General features: G+C 41.1%; 1 protein-coding gene across 1 annotated transcript; it reads right to left on the bottom strand.

Annotated features, from left to right (window-relative positions):
• Positions 1–2,775: 2,775 nt before the first annotated feature.
• Positions 2,776–18,098, bottom strand: LOC139735807 (protein CNPPD1-like). The gene is made up of 9 exons (XM_071646557.1): positions 18,036–18,098; positions 11,996–12,086; positions 8,957–9,038; positions 8,436–8,556; positions 7,558–7,630; positions 7,137–7,192; positions 6,259–6,320; positions 5,223–5,340; positions 2,776–3,672 (listed from the first exon to the last, which is right to left on the bottom strand). The coding sequence occupies exons 1-9, from the start codon at positions 18,096–18,098 to the stop codon at positions 2,815–2,817; spliced, it is 1,524 nt and encodes a 507-aa protein (XP_071502658.1). The 3' UTR covers positions 2,776–2,814.
• Between the last annotated feature and the right edge of the window lie 1,468 nt (positions 18,099–19,566).

Below are 19,566 nucleotides of genomic sequence, written 5' to 3'. Positions count from 1 at the left end.
TATTCCTGATCATGTGGATGGGCAGCTGGAGAAAAAAACCAGTAAGACTTAATTAAGACTACATATAAGAACATGGAAGCATTACAGAACAGTATGATTAGATTTGATTACTAAAATATGATACTCCCAGACTAGTAAATCCATGGTATATAGTTTGGTCTTATCTAAACCTTAGTCATAAATGATGTTTTCTGTAGCAAATAATGATGAAACAAAGTGCAGAGCTTTGGATGCAAATACTTTATCAGATGTTCTCCAAAAGATACACTGGTAAAAGAGAATTGTGCAATACACAGCTAAGTAATAGCACACATTGTGTCAGTTGGGTCCCTTGAAAATATGGGACTATCAAAAGAAATGACCGTCAGTTATGTGCACAGCCACCAAGAGGTCACTGTGGCGGTCACTGTGTTGGTGACTGTGGATGCTACAAAGAAATGGGAGAAGTCTGGAGAAGCCGAGCTGTCCGAAATGACCAGATAACCCCCCGCCAAGACTGCTGTGTAACAATTTCTGCGCAGACAGTCGGCGTGGGGAGCTGAAACCTCGGCAACACAGCTAAACTCAAATTTGCATCTGAGGAGAAATCTATTAACTCCAAGCATGTCTTGGCTTTATGCCAATTTGGATGTTCAATAGAGTACCAAGGTGATGTTGTCACAGTCTTTTGTTGGAACCAGATGCGAGCATAAACACTCGGGCTAGGTGAGGTTGTTTAGTACCAGTTTCCATGGCATGGTGATGAAAGGCTGTGACATCACACTTAGGTACTCTTTGGGTGCGTTCAAGCGCTCTCCTAAAGCAAACTACCGTACCGTATCCGCGCCAGAGGAGCGCTCGAACGCTCCTAAAGTGTACCGTACCGTACTATACCGAGCCAAAAGTGGACCACTTCCCGATGTGCTCCAAAAGCGTACCAAAAGCATACCAAAAGTTCGCTGTAAAGCATGCGCGTATCATGCACATACGTCACAATGCAAATACATCATTCTCTTTGTTCGGGACAGCTGTAAGTAATAAAGAGCCAGGTGGATGACATTCTTGACAAACAAGCATGACCTTTCCTAAAAATAACTCATGAGGTACGCTTTCTCCACAGAGAGTGCTCGAACGCTCCAAAACTGGCACAGTTCGGTACGGTACGCTTTGGTTCAGTTCGCTTTGGTTCGCTTTAGAGCGCTCGAACGCACCCTATAATGGGATCCTGCATTTTAAATCATTGTCTATTTCCAGGTCACTTGCATTGCCTGTAGCTACACATGTATACAATACCTTTAACTGGATATGGAATATGATAGTGGATACCAGTAGTTATAAAAGAAAATGAAAATACAAATGAGCTTATTAGGAGTGCAATGGGTTTAAATGTAATGCGGCAAGTAATACATTTAATGAGAATGATATCATTCGACAGAGTAAAAAATCATGATGGTAAATACATGTACTTCTGTCATCAGCCCATACCCTGTATAAGGCATAAAATATCAGTTTCCAATATTCCCCTAAATCCTAAATATCATAATATGAGTCACAAGTTCATGTCTGCACAAAGTCGTACTTCTTATGAAGGTTTTACTCTCTCCCTCACCATTCTTGTCCCATTTTCAATATAAGAAAACCCCAGCCTACACTAGATATAAAACTGACAAAAGAACTGCTTTGTTTACTTTTTCCACAGTTTTTTTTTAACCTTCGGGAGAGATATTTATTACAATCTAGTGAATCTATTTGCAGCACCCAGATACAAGGTCCTGCTAGGCATGACTTGACACTGACTCGGCAATGCGTGGTAATTTCTTGCAGGAAATGAAATACTGGTAATGGCCAGGGGTTACATTCTCAAAATATCTAAACAAATCTGCAGTCATACAGTGCAGTAATTTCACTGATGATGACTAGCACAGATGGAAATATGTATGAGGTGTCATTTGTAGACTCAGTGTAAAGTCTTTTCTCAAATTCATACCTCTGAATATCGGGAACAGAAACCTCTCTCTCAAAAAAAAATTTTACTGTCCCACAGACACGCCTTAAATGACTATGTCCTGAAAATGTGGGTTTGAATGCAAGCATGAGCTGCATATATATGTAGTACCATCAGTTGAAAAATATGAAGTACTGAAAGGTGGATTAAGAATGAACAGGATTAGTCGCACTAAATTGCTAAATATGGATATATCCCTACTCCATACAGGCCTAATTTCCGAGGCACGGTATGAGTCAAATTAGCCAAATTACTTTCTTATTTTCGGTAAGTGGCATTCTGATTCCTTTTGGTACCCCATAACTTCTCATAAGTCACCTTCATACAAATGAAACTAATTGAGGTGATGTGCAGGTGCTAAAGTTCATATACTTCCACTTTTATGGTGGACAACAAAAATCTGACAAAGTCAATGTGGCAAAAGACTATTTTTCCCAGCCAAAATGGATTACTAGGTTGGCTTCATTAATTAGATGTGACAGCCCATGCAGACACAAACTCTAACCTACGTCAAGCATTTGATTTTGTAATGGTAGATTTATAAATCCTACAAGGATTTCGTAGGAATTCTGTTCTGCGCACATTGAATGAATTTGAATCCCTACACATAGCACTGGGAACAGAAGTTAGGTCGAGGGCAAGTCCACATTTCTTCACTTCACAGGTGTGATTTGACTGTGAAGCAAGGACATGCAATTATCCAGTCTATGATTATGCTGCTTGAGAAAGCAATGTTGCCTTCATGTGGAATAATTATGCCTTGCCCTATGGTATTAAAACAAGATTTTAAAAACTCTCGAGGTCGTAATGGCCGTGAAGCAAAGCAGGATTCAGGCTACTATGATGGGTAAGGTGCCAGTTGTGGAACCAACAGCACTGTCATCAAGCGAAGTCCGTAGCACCATGTGGATGGTCTTGTGAAATAGACCGGGGTTCCTGGCACCATCGCACAAGGAGCACTGGTGACGAGAAGAATCGGCCACTCCGGAGAAGACGTCGGCGTTTGAGTCCAACGGGGTTTCTGATTCCTCATCACTTTGGGCAAGGCGGGGGCATCTGACCTCAAATGAAGTATCGTACACGACCGACGGTTCCTGGTGACTTTGCGAGCCATTTGCACGGTGACAGGAGTGGTTCTGAATGGGATTTCGCAGGGCGTTCCGAGTGGCAAGACTTTCTGTATCGGTGTCATAGTAGGCGACGAGGAGGGCGTGGTAGAAGGAGACCATGGCGCGGCGCGCTCTGTCGATCTGATTCCGCAACCAGTAGTCTTCGGGTTTGTGTCTGGTGAGGCACTGCCCACAGGTGGCGAAGCCATTCATGTCAGTACCAACAGAGAGGCGATGCTCCTCAGCGCAGTGTGGTGTCTGCCATGCCAAGAACCCCTCTCCAGCTGAGCGGCTACACTCCCTGCAGCTAGGGCAGGGGGTGAGGGTCTCCAAAGCCGGAAGATTTTCAGTGAGGATGGACCCTGCCTCTGACGGGACGTCGCGGGGCGGCAGCAGGATTTCGCTCTGGTGGGTGGCGACCTGGGTGCCCTTGATGGGGCGCATCCCGCCATAGACGTGGGAGTGGTTGCCCCCGTCCAGAGACATTCCGGGAATCGACGAGTGATGCTGAAGCACGAGCAGGGACCAACACAGCGTGGCGCTACACAGGGAGTACATCGCTACACAGAGCCCCAGAACCTGCCAGAGATAGAGAGTACACAGATAACACTTCCAACTAGACCACCACAACTACACTGTACAAGACTTCACAGCTACATGTATGACTCTACAACTGAAGTTTACAATAACATTAACATTTTCCATAACAAAAAAAAAAAGACTTAAAACTTTTCATGGTGCTCCTGGGGATGAGATCAAAAAAGGATGTCTCATTTGAGGACAGCTGAAACTGTTATCAATCTATTCATCTTTCTGAGCTGGAAGTATCTTAGGGCAAAGGCAAAATGAAATCTACACACTGAACATTGCACTATTAGCCAACAGTGACATCCTGTGCCATGTGCGTATACACACCGCAGGCACAATATAATGGTATCTTGGTAACATTTCCAATTGTGACCGTGCACCTCAAAACGAACATAAAGTCGCACACACTGATTTTGCGTGAGGACTGAAAATAAGTGAAATGGGTCAACCTAGCCGAACTTGACTTTTTAATATTTTCTGAAAGAGCGGGTCTTCTTTTACATTATGTTAAATTTAGTATCATAAAAAGTGTGTTTTTTTAGCAGTTTATCTCGAACATTTTTGGTAGAATAGTGTGATTAGGTGTGTCTTTAGAATCCCTTTTTCATTTCTAAAAAACCTTGTCCATACTCTTCACTTTCAACTCTAATAACTTTTGAAAGGATAGTGCTACTGCTTTGAAAGTTGGCATTACTTATGGACAGAATGTGTTAATGAGGCATACTTAGTTTCAGTTTAATTTGATAATCCTTTCATTGTTGTTACTCTGGTGGTTTACTTCCTGTTTTTTGTCCCATTCGTCGCACAGCCAGCACGGTTTGGTAAAGATTAAGCGCTTGAATAGACACTGTACTTCAGAGCCTCTTTTCTCAGTTCCCACTTTTCCTGAGTTTGTGCTTTCTTTCCAATATTTAGATAGGTTAGGAGAGTCCATTTGATTTGAGTTATACATCATTTTAAAGCTTAAAGTCTGCTCTTTCAGAATATGGTCTTAACTAAAAATTCATGACTGGCGACATTTTGTTTGTTTTAAGGTGCAGGGTCACAATTATTAAGTAAAATGTAATCCCTCATTGAGGTGCAGGAACATGACGTGCATATTTTCTGATGGATTTCTTGCACCATACACAGGTTCTTTTTATCACAATCCTGATAAACATTCATTCACTCACCACCACCACCACCACCACCATCATCACCATCACCATCACCACCACCACCATCACCATCACCACCATCACCATCACCACCATCATCACCACCACCACCATCACCACCATCACCATCATCATCATCATCATCATCATCATCATCATCATCATCATCATCATCATCATCATCATTATCATCATCATCATCATCATCATCATCATCATCATCATCATCATCATCATCATCATTTCTGAGCGAGGCTTTGCATCAGAATAATGGTACGAGAAAATGAATTATCAGGAGATAGCAAAAATTGGGAGGGAGCTTATTTTTATTCAGCGTGCTCAGTCGTAACTTGACTCCCTCCTCCACCGCAGGCCTGTACCAACCTTCACAGACTGTTCCAAGAGACTAGACAGCGTGGAATACCAGTCCGCGTGCTCCATGAGCACATTCATGTCCGAGTAGGAGAACCAGCCTCTCCGGTGGCCTTCGTTCAGGGCGATCCTTTAAAGTTGATGTTTAAGGTATACACAGTTACTGTCTTCATACACTCTGACAAAGTTTTTCGAATGATCTTTTGCAAGCATTTGACACTGGATCAGAATTTGGCAGATTTTAATGTTAAGTACTGCTGAATGACCGAAATATTCTTTTCTTTTTTAGTGCATAGTAACATCTTAAGTGGCAGATCCAGAGGAGGGCGCACCGAGCACGTGCCCCTTCTTTATTTTTTGTTAAAACAAAAGAAACAAAAAGAAAAAAGGGGGGCGTGTGCCCCCTTTAATTTTGTAAAGGCGTCTCCCCTTTACGGAATTCCTGGATCCACCACTGACCTTTGAATGTATTTCAATCCCTGACAGCTTCTAAATGATTAATTTTGTCAAAATAAAGTCATTCATAACCAAAATGAATTTATAGATTACAAGAGCCATTGTATTCCAGTGAAGCATTTTTAATATCTACATCTATTCATACAATATACATTTTTTGTCAAGAGATTGAACGATAACTTTTCTAGTAATCTAGTGGGTTTTGATGTCCATGGTTAACTGATATACATCAAACATTCCCTGACCAAATGCAGTTATTGGGCGTTACACATCACATAATTCTGATAGCACACATGGCCATATCACAATTCAAATACATGTATGTCCATGTTTCCGAAACAATATTACACCACAGGATGTAAAACCTCAGGCAAAATGTTCAGCAATTGGGTTTTTTAAACACAGAAGCTCAGAGCGAATACCATATTTTCATGCATTTCACACCAACCAAATTTGTGGAGACAATTTTCACCACCACAAGGAAAATGTGCATAATATGAATAGTAAAAGTGAGACAAAAGCAAGTAATGCATTCCATCATACATAGCTATGAAAATGCATTTGACACTGATAACGCTGATGAATGACTTACCAGGTTTCCATTTGGTGCAAGAATTCGTAGAACTCATCCGGTTCGATGTATAAGTCCCAATCCTATGAGATGAACACAAACCAATAACAATTACAAAATCATGCTATCTACTCCACATCAAGGCAAAATACTTTCACTTACTTTATAAATTATAGATACATCCGAAGAAGTATGGTACAATTGTTTATTTTTTCTTTAACAGAGAAGATGATGTTCTGATTTTACTTCTATCATCAGGACTGACTGTATGCAATCTACAAATGAGAAAAACATCTTGAGAACCTATCTTTGAAATACATCTCACATATGATCTTTGTGTAAATACACCGAGTGAAAAAAAAAAACAACCAAAAACAAGTTTGTTATTCAGTTCTCAGTAGATAGATATATTCCTACCTTACATGTGAATAATTCAATGGTAATAACAATTTCACATTTACATTTTGGAGAGACATTCTTACAGAGTGGCATAAAACAGAAGAATTTCAGGCATAGACTTTAATTCTGAATTTTAATTAGATCTCATTTCTAAAATTAGACAGGTGATTTAGTGTAATGTATGTCTCTGTCCAAATTTTAAATAAACACTACGTCATTTAAAACAATCCATACAATACGACATGGCCTTTGCATTTCAGCAGTGAGCTGTGATAACTTTGATCCCACTGCTTAATATCTAATGCATTTGTCCCTGCACAGTCATAAGTACATTATATACAAAGTTCACTTGTGATACATGTACATCAGGCTCAACAAATGATTTCCTGCCACAAACACACTGAACAGCAAACCTCGATTGCAAATTTGCATTTGGCATTGAGATGTCATATTGCTATTCGATCATAATATCTGCATTCTCATCCAACGACTGTACTCACAATCGCTTCCAGGAATTCTCTTTCAAGTTCGTTGACCCGCTTGACATCCAAATTAGCTGAAATGTAAAGAACACAGCATGAGAATCAATGATCTTTGCAGTCTTTCTTTCCTTTTGTCTTTTGCAAGTACATGTAGCAGCATAAAATGTAATGTTCATGTATTGTTCAAATAAAACAAATACTGGGAGGGCACAAACTTCCATCAGTTTCATCATTGATTTTCTTGGTATGAACATAATTTCTGTTGTGCCATGTCATTGGAAGTAGCAGAATGTTGTTTCGAGATGCTTCATCCTCAGTACGGAGTACCACAGCAACACTAAAGAAACAATATCTGAATGCAATTAGAGAACCAGGTACATTTCCTAGTGGCCAGCACATAATTCTAGGGCTTGTCTACATTTCCAAGAGTGACACTTACCACTGTCCGCCCATTCATCGCTGAAAATCTCCTCATCTTCTCCTTCATCATACAAAAACTTGGTAGCCAGCATCTGTCAATGACATCACAAGAGAATAGCACAGAGAATAAGACTAATGATTTAAAAGATTGTTAAAATATAAGTTTATTTGTTGTTGTTGTTTTTTTAAAGTTCCAAAGAATACATGTGTAGTATACGGCTGATATGTCAAATTACTCATGCCTGTGCACCAGTTACATTTAAAGGGGATGGCTAGTAACCGATCAGTGGGAATCAGTGGGAATGCTGAGGGATGATTCTTCCCATCCTTGTGGGATTCATTTAAGAGTACATAATATATCTACTGTTGTGTGAAAATTATTTGCTTCAGAACGGTCTCATATTCAAGTAATGTGCAGATTAATGCCCCGTCACTGACCAGGCACGCTAACCTGGAAACATTAAGCTGCACATTACTTGAATATGAGACCATTCTGAAGCAAATAATTTTGACACAACAATAGATACATAACATACTCTTAAATGAATTCCACAAGGATTGGAACAATCATCCTCCAGCATTCCCAATGATTCCCACGGATCAGTTGCTAGCCATCCCCTTTAAATGCTGTAATGTTGCCATTTGATACAACATATTTCTATCTCATTTATCTATTCATTTACCTACTCATAGTAAATGCTGTTCCTCATTTCTTCATCTATTTATCTATCTATCTGATACTTTACAGTCACATTCTATTTATTCTCAATTCATTCCAAGAAAAGAAAATATGTTTATATAAAACATCCTGTTATGCATAAGGTCTCACTCAGGAATACAGAAAAGAGTAGGATGTTCTAGAATCAAAATGCACTTCAGTGTAGAAAATAAGCCTACCATTGAGACAAGAAACAGTTCAGTCGAGGTCACTTTATTCAGGTAATCAGATTTCCGTTGCTTCAGTCGACGGGCGTACATCATTCCCAACACGGAAGACGATGGGTTGACCTGGCCATTACTGGAAAAAAAAAAATGGAAGAACAAGATGATCATTCATCCATGTGCGTTGAAATAACCATACACATCCACCCATGCTTTCGTGACCATACACATCCATGATACATTAACAATGTATTTAAGTCCCTGAAAATTGCATACTTTGATACCAAACTATTGGGTAATAGAATACATTTAACAATGACAAAATTAAAATCTGCTAAGTTACTGCTGTACTGGGGTATGCACTTATAACAGAGCTTACACTTCCCCGACTCACAAAATTCTCTATTTAAACCTGCATGGAAAATGAGGTCAGATATTCTCCAAATGGGCTAAAAACATCCGGGTACCACTATCCTACCCTTCCTGATGACAACTTTGTATGTGAAATAGATTATTAGAGAGACACATAATCTTACCGATTGAATTTTGCAACATGACGACGGGTAAACGTTCCAAGATTTTTCTCAGCAGCGTTTTGGAAGAGGTCCACAGCAACGTCTGTGAGATTAAAAAGACAAGGCAAAAAAAAAAAAAGGTTCCAGTGTATGCATAAATGGTATTACTAAAATAAAAACAAAACATCAAGCAAAACTTGTTTTCACTGTCATTGCTGAAGAAAATAGATAAATGCATGAGACCAAGGTGGTCTAGCACTTATCTTAAGGAAGCCCTGTTTTTAGGCAGGGTTTTTATGGACTACCAAAATGAATAACAAACTTCAACTCTGTGTAAGTCAAATCTATTCGGAATCCACTTTGACTTGGGCAATACTGAACTTAGACTGATGTCATTACTCCATATTTCGGCTCAAGAATTTTCTTCAACTTTCACTTTGTGCAGCTTTCACTTGTGTGCATCTTCAACGTGTGCAGAGTTGACTCTGGTTGTTCAATCATTTACAGTAAAGATACTATTTTCCTCTTGACCGATTTATCAGTCAGTCTATGGTTGGCATGGCAGTTGTAAATATTCTGTATGTATGTACTCTGTGTATATATCAAAAACACTACCTTCAATAGTCTCATGTTCCATCATCAGGGTTGACTGTGCAGACTTCCCTGAAGGATGTTTTGCTCAATCTAGCTGATTATATATTTGTAATTTACAAGATGTCTCAAAACTTCATTTGTGACCCGCGACAATGGTTTCATGCAAAAGTCGCAATAGCAAATTTCCTCCTAGGCGGAGTACAAAGATCTTTACCATTATTTTTGTCGATTTGGGTCTTTAGCAGAAATCGAATCTTTGATATGTTTTCTACATCTACACTAAATTTCGTAGCATAAGACTACGTTCTTCCTATCGAAAATGGAATTTTAAGCACCCTTTGTTGGATCGCACTCGTCAGTTTCGAGCTTCTTTTGAACGCCGCGCCAATATCCCCAGCGTCGCTACGGCGCAAGGTCTCGCATGCGATTGGCTGGTGCGTCGCGCACATTTACATAATTCGGCTTTCGGAGACACCAGTTGCAGTGTTTGGGGAATGCTTTGTCCACGCGTGCATGTGATTACATGCTCCATTGTTCTTGCTATAGTGGTTTATACGCTGTAGTGCGTGCTCTTCGTTTGGCTTTCTATCCAAACTCTTCTACCGCAATGTTCGACAACGGAAGTGAAACAAATATCATGTACGTAGCACGACATAATCGTGTGAAAAGAAAAAAAACACAATAGTCTACTTGTACATGTGGTAAAAATTATGACAGCAGACTGACTCAAGGGAAGGTAGATGAGAGGAAAGGAGAGGTCACATGAAACCAGTTATATTCAAATACTACACATCAAGATCGCACGAAACTAACGAGTCGTGTTTGTTTGTTTTAATATAATTAACACCACCAAACAAGGCAACATATGCACGGCTTGTAATAAGTAAAACAAACAGGAAGCGTGACCTTTGCCAGCACTGTCATTTATCTGCCTTCAAAAGGGTCGGCAACGATAAAGTCAAATCAACAACAATGAAAACGCGATTTGTAAATGTGTGGATTCTCCACCCGCTCCTGTTACATGCACATGGTCATGGCGTGTGGATGCCATTGCGTAATGCGTGCACCATACACATGTACACCATACGTGCAATTATCGTATCCGCCATCTTGAAAGACGTAATGGTAAAACAAACCCGAGCGAACTGCATTGTTTTTCGGCTCCATACGCTGAGCTGCTAGGAAGGGTGCCCGGGAAATTTGACTCTCTCAGTGAGCCAATCAGAAGGCGATGCGGTTGCTAGAGGCGGAGCTTAACATCGATTGGCACCATCGTACGGATGGGTGATTCTCACCTCGCATCGCCGCTCGGACATTGTCTTTGAGAAAGTGGTGAATCTTCAAAGCCCGTTTTCTCGCAATTTTGTCAGGCTAAAAACTTAAAAAGTGCATTACTAATTCGCTTACCATGCCCACTTACGGTGCCGAAGAATGCAAGTGTTTTATATCAATGCAAAGCTTAGGAAATGGGCAATGTGATTCAGTGAAAAAATGAATTTTCAAAATGCCCGACTTTTGCCTGAAACCGTTTCTCGCCGGTCACATTTGTTTTCTAGAAGTATACAAATGATGCACAGGATAGAGTGCGTTAGTGGAGGCGTATAGTGCACTCGAGGGTATTTACAATTGTGAAACATGCACGAGGAGAAGCCGAGTGCATGTTGCACTACATTGCAAATACCCGAGAGTGAGCTACGCCTCCACTAACGCCACGAAATAATCCTGTGCATCATTTGTTTTATAAAATGGGTCGAAAATTCGAAAACTAACAGCATTTTCAGCGTTTTTCATGTACCTTTGTGGGTCAAGACGTCCGAAGATGTTCGTCCCAAACATTTACGCACGTCGCACTTGGAAATCCCGCACATACAGTATAAGTATGATGGGGGGTTGGGTTTCCGGACACTTAAGTTCCCGCATGAAAACTTACTTATTTTACATAGAATATGCACCCTTTACCTTAAAGACTTGATATAGACTCCTCATATAGGCCTACTAGCCAACATACTCTGAAAACGGTGTGAGAATTAACCTGCTAAATCGTTGGATTTGCCCTTCAAAGTGACTCCATGTACGCGTCCGGTCCCACAACGCTTGGTCTACTGTACTGTACAAAGTGTACGTATAGTAGAGTATACGTACGCCACACATGTTATGCACAAGGGAAGAAAGGCCGGCCGGCTGGCAGCCCGAACTAGAACAAGTTGTTTACAGGATTGACAGCGCATATGCATGCAATTCAAAGGAGCCGCCGCGCGCACAGACGATCGGCAATAGGATTTAACACGCAGTGCAATGGGACTAGAATAAAGGAAGCACACGTGACTCATTTCAGCGCTTCCTATTGGCTACATTCTTGAACCCATTTTATAAATAAATATTAAAGTACCTAAATGGTGCAAAAGACACTTTATCTGTTGGATTGTGTATCTGTATCCCTGTATACAGACTCTTCAGGATATTTACCTGCAACAGGGAGTGAGATTCCTTCCACTCCCTTCCCTAGGTATAAAGTGTTGCGGAACCGTTTCTCCAACTCTGCATGCACTGGTAGATGCTGTTGAGAAAACGGAAGTGGGGAAGAAACGAAATAAAGTTCCAGTTTTCAAACGTGCAATCAAGGTATTAGGTAATTCAAACTGTCTTCTCACTATTGTAAACAGCTTACACTTGCTGGGAGAATGTGATAATTTGTCATTTTATACTGCTTGCTGTAGCTCCTCTAGTTCTACCGCCCATTTGTACTTTATAGCTGTTTCTTCTTCTTCTTCTTCTTCAAAATACTCCTCAATGTTCCATCTGGAACCAAGTGAGGAGGAAATAAATATATTAAACATGTAAGCAATTTTAGTTTAAGTCCCTACTGACTGTGTGGTCCACTTCATGTTGTGCAAGGTTTATCAAAACTGTATAAAAAATAAAATAAAAAACTACACACATTAAGACTAAAAAGAGCAGGAAAACAAGAATTGCAGCCCCACTTTTTTGCTAGAACTCCAGGCAAAAACTAAACGGACCAAAAAAAAAAAAAAAAAAAAAAAGGGAGACAAAAATCTGGCGAAAAAAAAATCAAACTAGAAATGTCGCTATGGCGACTGGTATGCCTCCGCCATAATGCATGATTCTCCTAATAGGTCTATAGTACATGTGGACAATGTGTGATTACATTTTCACAAAATTGGCAAAATATTAAAATGACATGTTTGTCACAAATGTATTGAATGTTTACCTTCCTTGACCTATGTTTAATTGGATGAATAGGAGAGCATGTATTTGGGGATTTAAGAACTTTAACTTGACTTTGACCATTTCATAAGTTTATGCACTGAGTAATTTTCAAGGTATGGAGAAAAAGCGCAATTTCTGCATTGAAAGTTAAATTGTTATCATTTTCATCTGGCCTTGATTTATAAGAGAAGCACTGTCAGGCAGAACATACATAAATTCAGCATGTGCTAAATTTCAAGATAACTTGAGCCACTTCCGAGATATGGAGAAAAAAGTAAGTTCAGCACTTTCACTTGATCTTTGACCTTTTGACCTTTGACCTTCTTGGCAAAAAAAAAAATCCCAGAGAATCTCTATTGGGTTAGACATGCATACATCAAGTTTAAAAAAAAAAATATCCTGCTGGCATTGCATAAATATAAGGAAAATAGTAAGATTTTGAAGTATTGCCCTTGACCTTTGACCCCTGACCTTTGACCCCATGAACCCTAAATTCCCTAGATAACCACTGCCAGTCAGTAGATGCACATACACTATGTTCCATGAAGATACCTTGAACAATTTCCAAGATACAGAGAAAAAAGTGAAATTTTAACATTTTACTTGACCTTTTGACCTTTGACCTTTTGACCTCATGACCCCAAACTTTCACCAGAGAATCTTAATTGGGTAGTACATGTATACACTAAGTTTCAAGAAAATATCTTCAGGCATTGCATAGATATGGGGGAAATAGTAAAATTTTAAGCATTTGACCTTGACCTTTTGACCTTTGACCTTGAGCATGTGCACCCAAAAGTTGATAGGCACAACTTCACCCCCTAATACACATACATGCCAAGTTTCATTAGGATACCTCAAAAGGTTTTGGTAGTTACCCTGTCCACAAAATTCATTACGGACGGACGGACGGACGGACGGACGGACGGACAACCCGAAAACATAATGCCTCCGGCACCACTTCGTGGCGGAGGCATAAAAATCAAAACATATTCGTGGTGAATCATTATCAACCTTGCACCCCCCCCCCCCCCACTTCTTCGGTCCTGCAGCTGCATACACTGCTGCAGCCCCTGTTCAGTAAATAATTAATACCAAGTTAGATTGCACTTGATATGTAAAAAAAGGATTTCTGACCAGATAGTAGAATAACTGTAAATCTACACATGACACAAGGAATTTAACCTGTCCTGTTCATCATTGACATTGTTCGTCATCGTGGTCCCATGATGTGCTGTGTTGACTCGCCGCAGCGCAGCCGGGCTAGTCACACTCACAGATTTGTTGGAATGTTGAAATACAATTCATCCCCCCCCCCCTCCCCCACACACACACACACACATGATTACTGACAATATTGTAACACAACCGCAAACACAAAGAGGACTGACTCACAGTTTGTCACTGTCTGTAAAATGGAAAAGAACTAACTGCGACCAGCCCCAACACGCAGTGTTGGGGCTGCGCATTGTAGCAGACATGATCATGACAGGCGAAGTATAGCGCCTAAAAATCAATATGAAATCGCAAAAATTCCGCAATATGAAGACTTACAGGTGAAGATGTAATGTTGAAGACTGACTGCGTTCAACTTTTGGTTCTGGTAATAGTCCCTTTCTGCTCGGTTTGATGAGTTAAATGCGACTTGGTCGAGAGGAACTCGGGAGAACTACATCTTATACAGTCAATGGATTTGAGATTTGTGCGCATGCGCTGGCCATCAAGTCGTGTAGCTTTGTGGCAAGGCCTTATCATACTGTTGGCAAACCCTCTCGCTGTATATTGCGTTGCTTTCTGGGTGGGTGCGCGCGCACGCCTTGTCAGAAGGCTAAACGCATTGCGACTCCGCCAGCACATGAATATTTACGTGCGCAGTGTACTGCATACTGATTTCGAAAATGGTGAATGGGATGGGGAGCTAGGACTACGGACCCGTATATGGCCGTGAAAAAAATGTTTTTTCAAGATCATTGGACCAATGTGAACAAGAACAAGGTGAACGAAGGGTATTAATTAGATAAGAATCTTATGTATACTATAAAAGTACGTTTTTTCCTCGTGATATTCGAAACCTACGGAGGTGCGAAAATCTGTGACAGACTGTGTATGTTTTTCAAGTTTACCAATATAGCACTCTATTGACTCAGGACGCTCCCACAGTGTGTAACTGTGTATACGGAGCGTCCCGGGTTAGAAAAGAACATGCTTCATTAATGCACTTGTCAATGTAATGACTCACCCCACTACCCCCGGACATGGGTGCGTCATTTCCTCGTTTGGTCCGTCAAATTTGTGACCCAGGTGTGCGTCATTTTACCAGCTATGTCCGTCAAATTTTTGACCGAGAGGTGCGTCAAAATCCCATCATTGTCGTAAAATTTTTGACCGAGGGGTGCGTCATGGTACGTCACTTGGCTATGGAAAATAACACGCATTATTCTGAACCGAGGGGTGCGTCATGGTATGCACTTGGCTATGGAAAACTGCACGCATTTTTGCACGCTACCAGTACCGGATACACGTACGTACCGCGAGTGAATTTACAGTGAGCGCTTTCCCGCGGCAAGTGAAAATCAAAGTCGGGAAGCGTTTTGGAGTAGGCCTAAGAGGGAAAAATGCTTGCCCGAATCTGGCGGCAAGCAAATGATTTACTAGCCACCCTTTCTCCTCACATTTTCTTTCCAACAAACTCATGAAATCACGCATACTCAATCTCAAGCCAGACGGACTGTTTAGCGATATAACGATTTCAACCTCACAGTACTAAATAGTAAAATCAAAGATCGTATAGGCCCTACGGAATTCCGTATACGATCTTTGGTATACCGTTGCGTGGTGCGTACTGCGCGTACCTGCAGTAGCAGGCAAGTCGAGTGTTAGTGGTGCGCGACTCGCTCGCTAACGCTGTGCAATTCGCAAGTGAGCAGCGTGCTCGTTATTTCTCATCGAACGTACATCGTCCATGTGTTGCATTCAACCGGACTAGAAATGGCCGCGCACATACAGCGCATCTGCAGACAAGTCATGGCCAGGTGACTACTATGGATTGCATGCACATACATTCGGAATATCGTAGCAGCAGAGTGATGTACGGTGAATGACGGTACGGTGCTTACAGGGCCAGGGTAAGGGAAACTTGCCGAAACTTTGACAAATTGTGTTTACGAACCGAAAGAAAATGAAATTGCGTGAATAAAGCGTATGCAAATTTCCTTTCAGTATTTACGGGGTGCGTCAAATGTACCGAGGATGTCCGTCAAGAAAGTGACCTAGGTGTTCGTCAAAAACCCCGTGTTGTCCGTCAAAAAAGTGACTGTGGTGTTCGTCAAAAACCCCGTGTGGTCCGTCAAAAAGTGACTGTGGGGGTGCGTCAAAAACCCTGTGTGGTCAGTCAAAAAATGACCATGACGCACCCATGTCCGGGGGTAGTGGGGTGCGTCATTACATTGACAAGTGCATAACCCCGGGACGCTCCGTATACACAGTTACACACTGTGGGAGCGTCCTGAGTCGCTCCCACAGTGTGTAACTGTGTATACGGAGCGTCCCGGGTTAGAAAAGAACATGCTTCATTAACCCCGGGACGCTCCGTATACACAGTTACACACTGTGGGAGCGTCCTGAGTCAATAGAGTGCTATATCGGTAAGCTTGAAAAACATACACAGTCTGTCACAGATTTTCGCACCTCCGTAGGTTTCGAATGTCACGAGAAAAAAACGTACTTTTATAGCATACATAAGATTCTTATCTAATTAATACCCTTCGTTCACCTTGTTCTTGTTCACACTGGTCCAATGATCTTGAAAAAACGTTTTTTTCACGGCCATATACGAGTCCGTAGTCCTAGCTCCCCATCCCATTCACCATTTTCGAAATCAGTATGCAGTACACTGCGCACGTAAATATTCATGTGCTGGCGGAGTCGCGATGCGTTTAGCCTTCTGACAAGGCGTGCGCGCGCGCACCCACCCAGAAAGCAACGCAATATACAGCGAGAGGGTTTGCCAACAGTATGATAAGGCCTTGCCACAAAGCTACACGACTTGACGGCCAGCGCATGCGCACAAATCTCAAATCCATTGACTGTATAAGATGTAGTTCTCCCGAGTTCCTCTCGACCGAGTCGCATTTAACTCATCAAACCGAGCAGAAAGGGACTATTACCAGAACCAAAAGTTGAACGCAGTCAGTCTTCAACATTACATCTTCACCTGTAAGTCTTCATATTGCAGAATTTTTGCGATTTCATATTGATTTTTAGGCGCTATACTTCGCCTGTCATGATCATGTCTGCTACAATGCGCAGCCCCAACACTGCGTGTTGGGGCTGGTCGCAGTTAAAGGACAAGTTCACCTTCATAAACATAAGGATTGAGAGAATGTAGCAATATTAGCAGAACACATCATTGAAAGTTTGAGGAAAATCAGACAATCCGTTCAAAAGTTATGAATTTTTGAAGGTTTTGTGCAGTACCCGCTGGATGAGAAGACTACTGCAGTGTATGAATAACTTAGATGTCATATGCGTACAACAATATAAGGAAAATATAATGAGAATTTCACAAAATTCCATCTTTTGAAAAAAGTACACATTCCCCTGACTCGTTACCGACAAATGTTATGGGTAATATTATTCCCCCTGCCTTTAGAAAGAGGCAAGTCAAGTGCTCTTTTATTATGCGAAAAAAGTTGAAATATGTTGAATTTTCTTTTACATTTTCTTTATACTGTTGTACGCATATGACTCACAAGCTGTAGTAGTCTCCTCATCCAGCGGTTCCAACACAAAAATTTAAAAAATTCATAACTTCTGCATCGATTGCCCAATTTTCCTCAAACTTTCACTGATGTGTTCTACTAATATTGTTGCATTTTCTCAATCCTTATGTTTATGAAGGTGAACTTGTCCTTTAATGCTTCATGTACATACTCCAGGCCGTGTGTAGGCCTACAGTAAACTATGTATGGTACGTCGGAATAATTCACAACAGTCCTCACTCCTTTCACCATGTTCACCCTCAGTCCTTTCCTACGACTGACTTCTACTAAGGCCTACATTTTTAAACTTTTACATGCATCTGTTGTCATGAATAATCACCACGTTCCTCCATGCACACCACAGCAACGAACATTGCCATTGGTCATTGCGCGGGTACGTGAAACCATTTGGCATCAAAAACTAAATCAACAATGGGGTTGGTAAGGGCGTGGATATTTAGATCGAATTCAAGAAAGACTTTCGAGACTCATTAGGAAATAAAGCAGAGAAAACTCACCTCAAAGTCTTCAAAATTTTCTGCGTCTTCTTCAAGACGCCTAAGGCTTGCTAAAAACTCCATATTTAAGCAAAATTACGTGTCAGTTCATCGTGGTAACGGCAGGGCCACCATACCGTATGTCTTCCTTACTTGCGAAATGAATATCGCCGCCAACGGTTGGGTTCGCATGTTTGTTGAACTCTCCTCGCTCGCTCGTCGTCGCGTCGCTAGCTCGGAAACTAGTCTCAAGTCGCAAACCGATAATCTTTCAGCCGAGCCAGCCTCGCTCTCCATGTTGTCCTAGAATCTAAAACTGCAACGGTATTCTCGAGGGGTAGGTCCAAAACTTCTTCATATATTACTTACTACTACTACTCGCCATTCCTTGCACCCATACAGTTTGGCCCAGAACCAGAAGGACTGAAAAAAAGAGACTTTGTTCACTCGCCGTGTAAACTTGAAAAAATGTCTGCGAGTCAGACTAAACGAAAGTCACTGCGGCCGAAAAATATCGAAACAGCAAATTTCCAAACGTACTCAGAATATGATATTTCTTTGTTTGTTGCAATTGGATGATAATGAAAAATGTGCATAGGTGTAAAACACCAACGTCCTTTCACCGAAAGAATAATGTGAATGTCTCATGAAAGCAATATGCCAAGCATTTTTTTTTTATTTTTTTTAATAGAAAGAGGGGAGGAGGGTGTGTCTTGCGGGAATGGAATCTTAATTGATGATGAAGATGATGATGATGATGATGATGATGATGATGATCCACAGCATTCGTATACCACCATATATATCTGAGGAAGAAAAATCCAAAATTATTGGAGTGAGGTGTAGGGAAAAAGAAGTATAGGGCCTAGTAATAATGTAATAGAGAATTTAAGTTTTAATGTGAATAATTGTTCTTGATGGGTAAAGAGACGATGGAGAGTAGATGGGATCATGCCCACTCTAAAACCATCCAGGTCAAAACTGACCCGAAAAGGGTATGTTGGTGTCACTCCGTTCCAAGTCAAAAATGACTTGGAGTTTGGTCATGAAGACCCGGAATGGGGTCACCCTGACCCAATTCATGACTCTGAATGGGGTCATATCTGACCCCATTCCTTGTCATTTCTGACCCGGAACGGAGTGTGACCCCAACAGACCCTTTTCCGGGTCAGACTGACCCGGATGTTTTTAGAGTGCATGATACGTGCATTGGACTCTGTGGCCCGTTACATAAAACTTACCGTTGAATTTCAATGGTAACTACCGTCAAAATTAGGCGTCACAGCCAATCAGCATCAAGGATTATGAAATTTACCGCTAATTTGAAGACTTACCGCTAGAAAGGAGCGGTAAGTCCAGCGGTAAGGGTTTTATGCAACATAAGGGCACTGGTTGTATGATGTCATCGCTTGCCTATCACCATTTTAGGATTATAAATGTCTGTTAACTGTCTTATTCTGTCTAAGAAGTCGATTATGCATTTTTACAAGTTGTTTCGATTTGCTTCATCATTTTGAATCTTAGTCTGTTACTTATGTCGCATATTCACGTT

Source organism: Diadema antillarum, unplaced genomic scaffold (genome assembly GCF_040938485.1).
Source record: "Diadema antillarum isolate AM-2024a unplaced genomic scaffold, OU_Dant_1.0 seq00000599_RagTag, whole genome shotgun sequence".
Lineage (NCBI taxonomy): Eukaryota > Metazoa > Echinodermata > Echinoidea > Diadematoida > Diadematidae > Diadema > Diadema antillarum.
Note: the sequence above shows the minus strand (reverse complement) of the source record. Positions and strands in the feature narration are given on the sequence as shown.